This window comes from Lipotes vexillifer, unplaced genomic scaffold, assembly GCF_000442215.2.
Source record: "Lipotes vexillifer unplaced genomic scaffold, Lipotes_vexillifer_v1.1 scaffold611, whole genome shotgun sequence".
Taxonomy (NCBI): domain Eukaryota; kingdom Metazoa; phylum Chordata; class Mammalia; order Artiodactyla; family Lipotidae; genus Lipotes; species Lipotes vexillifer.
Genome location: NW_006785619.1, coordinates 126426 through 130320, shown reverse-complemented (window position 1 = coordinate 130320; position 3895 = coordinate 126426). Strand labels below are relative to the sequence as shown.

General features: G+C 63.8%; 2 protein-coding genes across 2 annotated transcripts in view; one reads left to right on the top strand and one right to left on the bottom strand.

Moving 5' to 3' along the window:
- Nucleotides 1-636: 636 nt before the first annotated feature.
- The window catches only part of CHRNE (cholinergic receptor nicotinic epsilon subunit), a 4735-nt gene continuing 1476 nt past the window's right edge, over nucleotides 637-3895 (bottom strand). The window contains exons 6-12 of the mRNA XM_007457708.1: nucleotides 3565-3665; nucleotides 2987-3187; nucleotides 2795-2909; nucleotides 1492-1606; nucleotides 1230-1416; nucleotides 1027-1133; nucleotides 637-909 (exon numbers count right to left, since the gene is read on the bottom strand). Coding sequence (XP_007457770.1) covers nucleotides 760-909; nucleotides 1027-1133; nucleotides 1230-1416; nucleotides 1492-1606; nucleotides 2795-2909; nucleotides 2987-3187; nucleotides 3565-3665 — 976 coding nt within the window. The 3' untranslated portion in view covers nucleotides 637-759. The remainder of the gene's footprint in view (nucleotides 910-1026; nucleotides 1134-1229; nucleotides 1417-1491; nucleotides 1607-2794; nucleotides 2910-2986; nucleotides 3188-3564; nucleotides 3666-3895) is intronic.
- CUNH17orf107 (chromosome unknown C17orf107 homolog) lies at nucleotides 1799-2468 on the top strand. Its single transcript, XM_007457847.1, is given in 3 exon segments — nucleotides 1799-1904; nucleotides 1997-2109; nucleotides 2208-2468. Coding segments are annotated over 3 exon segments (480 nt in total).

Sequence of the window (3895 nt, the reverse complement as noted above, 5' to 3'; positions counted from 1 at the left end):
CCCCTCCCTTCCCCCACCACTCCTCAATGTAGTGGCCTTGGAGATCTCCGTTTGTTAATAAAGACCATTCAACCAGCTCCCACCATTTCAGGCCTTACGTTATTCTGTTTTCTCTCAGCATCCCAGGTACTAGCCAGGGCCCACCAGCATTGCTGGGATGAAGGGGGCAGGGTGGGGTGGAATCTGCAGTGAGTGAGCCTTGGTGGAGAGGGGGTGGATGGGCACTGCTGAGCCAATAAAACCTAGAGGAAACAACTGAGGGAGGGCAAGGGCATCCTCAGCCTTAAACCTGTGGGGCCCTGCATGGGGGCCATTTGGTTTCCACCCACTCCAGCCTGCCCAGGCCATGAAGGCGCCTGGCTCCAGCCTCTCTATATGCAAGTCCTGCATGGGGCGGGGTCGCTCCTGTTTGGCAACAAATGGATAAAGATCTTTTAGAGGCTCACAGGGCTAGAGGGTCACAGGGAGCTGGGACCCAAGAAAAACTGGGAGGTCGGGAAGAATGAATTGAGGATGGTTCTTGCCTTCTTTCTGGAGGGCTGACATGCAAGAGCCTTCCTGAACCATCTGCCAGCTCCGTCTGATGTCTGCCCGGTGGCCAGACCTAAACGTGTGCACATACGACTCTTGCGAAGCTGAATACAGATTTATCACTGGCAGTACGAAAGGATCGTGATAAAGCAATGGGAGCAACTTGTTTTTCAGACTTCCTCCTGGAGATGGGTGGGAACGCTTGTCACCGTGGCGGCAGGCTCACAGCTACATGCAGGGCGGGTAGGGCAGTTCGGGCACTTGGTTGAAGTAGGCCCCGAGGAAGATGAGGCTGGAGCCGACAAGGAAGAGCACCAGAGCGGCCCAGAAGCAGACGTTGTCAAGGGCCTTCCCCATACGCACCCAGTCGGACACCTCCTGGGGAAGGGGCGGGCAAAGCTGAGTCCCTAAAAGCAGCAGGAGCCTGGTGCACGAGGCAGGGAGAGCGGAGGTCCCCAGCAGCTCCCCACCCAGCCTCTCCGGCTCCTGCCCCACCTCGCCGGTGGCCTCCTGGTCTCGCGTGCTCTCGGCCACGAAGTTCACGGCATCCACACAGCAGCGGATCTCGGGGGCGGCAGCGCCCAGGGTCTGGCAGAGGGCAGCTGGGGGGAGCGACCCCGGGGGGTGGGGGGTGGGGGGTGATTAGGAACCTCTCCCGCTGCAGGTGCCCCCGTTGGCCGGCTCGGGCCACTGCTCACCAGTCCAGGTCTTGTGCCGGTGCCTCTGCCCCTCAAACATGAGCTCGCTCCGCGGCTTTTTCAGTATCAGCTCCTCCGCGCGGAGCAGTAGGCCCAAGGACGACGCCCGCCTTGGGGGCGAGGCGGCCCGGGAGACCTCGGGGGGTGCGCCCGAGCCCAGGAGTTGGGGCAGCAGCTCCAGTAAGACCTGGGGGGGTGGGGGGGGCGGGCGGTTAGCTCGAAGCCCCGCCTCCCGGCCGGAGCCCCCTCACCCGGTGCTTACGTGGCGCAGCCGCGGGGACATGGCGTGAGTGGTGGGCGTCCGACAAGACACGTTGAGCACGATGACGCAATTCATGACAATGAGCGTGGCAACCACCATGACGAAAATGAGGTACCTGAGGAGCCCGGAGTGCGTGACGTCGCAGCCTCCCCACTCCCCCTGAGCCACAGAGGGGGCCACTAGTCCTCTGACCTCACAAACGCACCTCTCCGCAAGGGGTGGAGTTACGCCCCTTAGCTGCTGCTCCTCTGCGGGGCCAGACGCGTCCCCGCCGCCCTTCTCCCCCCTCTCACCGCCGGTGGCAAGCATGAAGGGGACCCCCCGCTCCCTGGAAACCCTGCTGTGGGTCTGCCACTTCCACAGCTCCACGGAGGTGCGCCTACGCCGATACCCACCCTCCACCCCCAAGGGGGGCACCTTGAAACGCTCTGGGAAGGTTTCCAGCGTCCCCCCATTACCTCTGCCCTATGACCTGATTGACCCCACAGTCCCTGTGCTTTTCCAGGCGGCCTGGAGCCGCGAGAGCCAGAGAAGCCGCCTGCCCCGAAGCCCACCCAGGGGCTGGTGCTAAGAGAAGCCGCGGCCAGCGTAGTGAACTTCGGGGCCACCTTGTTAGAGGTGGGGTGCCGGGGTGCTGAGGAGGGGCGGGGAAGGGGGATCGAGCGGCAGGAGCAGGGATCTCTGCACCCCCGCCAACTCCTGCACCCCCGCTGCAGATCTCAGCCCTGTGAGTGCAGCAGGAAGTGCGGCGACTAGACGCCGGGTATCCGGGTGGAGCCCTGGCCCGGGTAGCCCAGGCCGCGGGGCAGGGGGCTCGGCCAGCGGGGTCTGCGGCAGGCGCGAGCGCCCGGCTTCTGCTCCAGGGGGCGCGGCTATGCCTGTGTGGACGACGTCTGCAGGGATCTGCCTCATTCCTGTAACAGTGGCGATGCCAGCTGGGCCTCGGCACCCCCGGGGAACCGGTGAGTTCAAGATGAGGGGAGAGGTGGGGGCCAGGGGCGGCGGGGCTGGGTGGGCACTAAGCCGGCCCGCCCCCAACAGAGATACTCGGGAGACCTCCAGGTGGCGTCCAGCAGCAGTACAGAGGACGGGGGACCGGAAAAGCCACCGCCATCCCAGCCCCACCCCGCATCCAAATAAAGCCCAGGCGGGGATGAGGCAGCTGAGGCGTCTCCCAGAGTCATTAGGTTTGGGCCCTGCCCTTCCCAACGAGCCCCTTGGCTCCACCCCATGCTCGCCTGGCTCCGCCCTTCACACTGGCCACGCCCCACGTAGGCACCACCGGGATCCACTCTGCCCCCACCTGCCCAGCAGCGGCACGCTCAGAGATGTCTCTGGGATTTTCTGGGCAATTAGGAACAAGAAGACGGTCTGGGCGAGCAGGACGTTGATGGAGACGGTGCATTTCTGGCCGCCGGCTGGAGGGAGTGCCTGATGAGAGCAGGCCCCGCCCCCCAGGAGGGAGCCCGGGTTTGGGGTCTGGGCGACTCCATACCCTGTGCCGGCAGGAAATAGGCGAGCAGCACTAGGCCCGAGATGAGCACGCAAGGCACGATGATGTTAATAACGTAGAAGAGCGGCTTCCGGCGAATGATGAGCGTGTAGATGACTTCAGTGTCCCCTGGACCATCATTAGAGCCACCGTCGTGGCGGCGGATCACCCCGGGGCAGAAGTCGATGGCCCACTCCCCGTTCTCTGCGGGACGGGAGGCGCGGTCAGCTGGCTCTCGGAGGTGGGGCGCGCTACTCTGCTCTCCATCCCCTCATCTGACCGCGGGGGGCCTGCAACTCCAGGCGAGGAGGATGCAAACCGTCTGGACAAGGGTGGGTGGGGCAGGTGGTCTGGATTGCTTGGGCTGGACAGAAAGGGGCATTCCCAGAGAGGTTAGGGAACCACCACAAGCGAGAAAGCTGGACTAGTCCGACGATCAAGAATGATTTCAGGAAAGGGTCAAGTTAAAGCAGGGCTGCCAAGTCAATCCCAGCATCGATGGCTTGGGGCAGCCCCACTCTGCAAGTCCCCTCTCTGGACCTGTCTAGAAGCGAGTTTTTTGGAGCAGGAGGGGGCCTCACCAGTATAGGCCTCGGTGTCGATATCTATGTTGCTGATGGTGTCGCCATCGTCGTCCACAGCAAAGACGAGCTCCACCTCTTCTGCACTGTACGTCTGGGAGCTGCGGAGCCGGGGCCCGGACCCCCCACCATAGAGGCTGGGACTCGGGCCTCAGCCTCAGGCCCCGCCCTGGAAGCAGGGCTCTGGCAGGGGAATTAAGCTCCACCCGGCAACCCAGGCCTCGCCCCCACACCTGGGTTTCTACACCTACTTCTAACCCGCTAGGGCGGCCTTACCCCATTCGAATGTCTAGCCCCACCTCCAGCCCCGGATTAGACGTCCCGCCGCCCC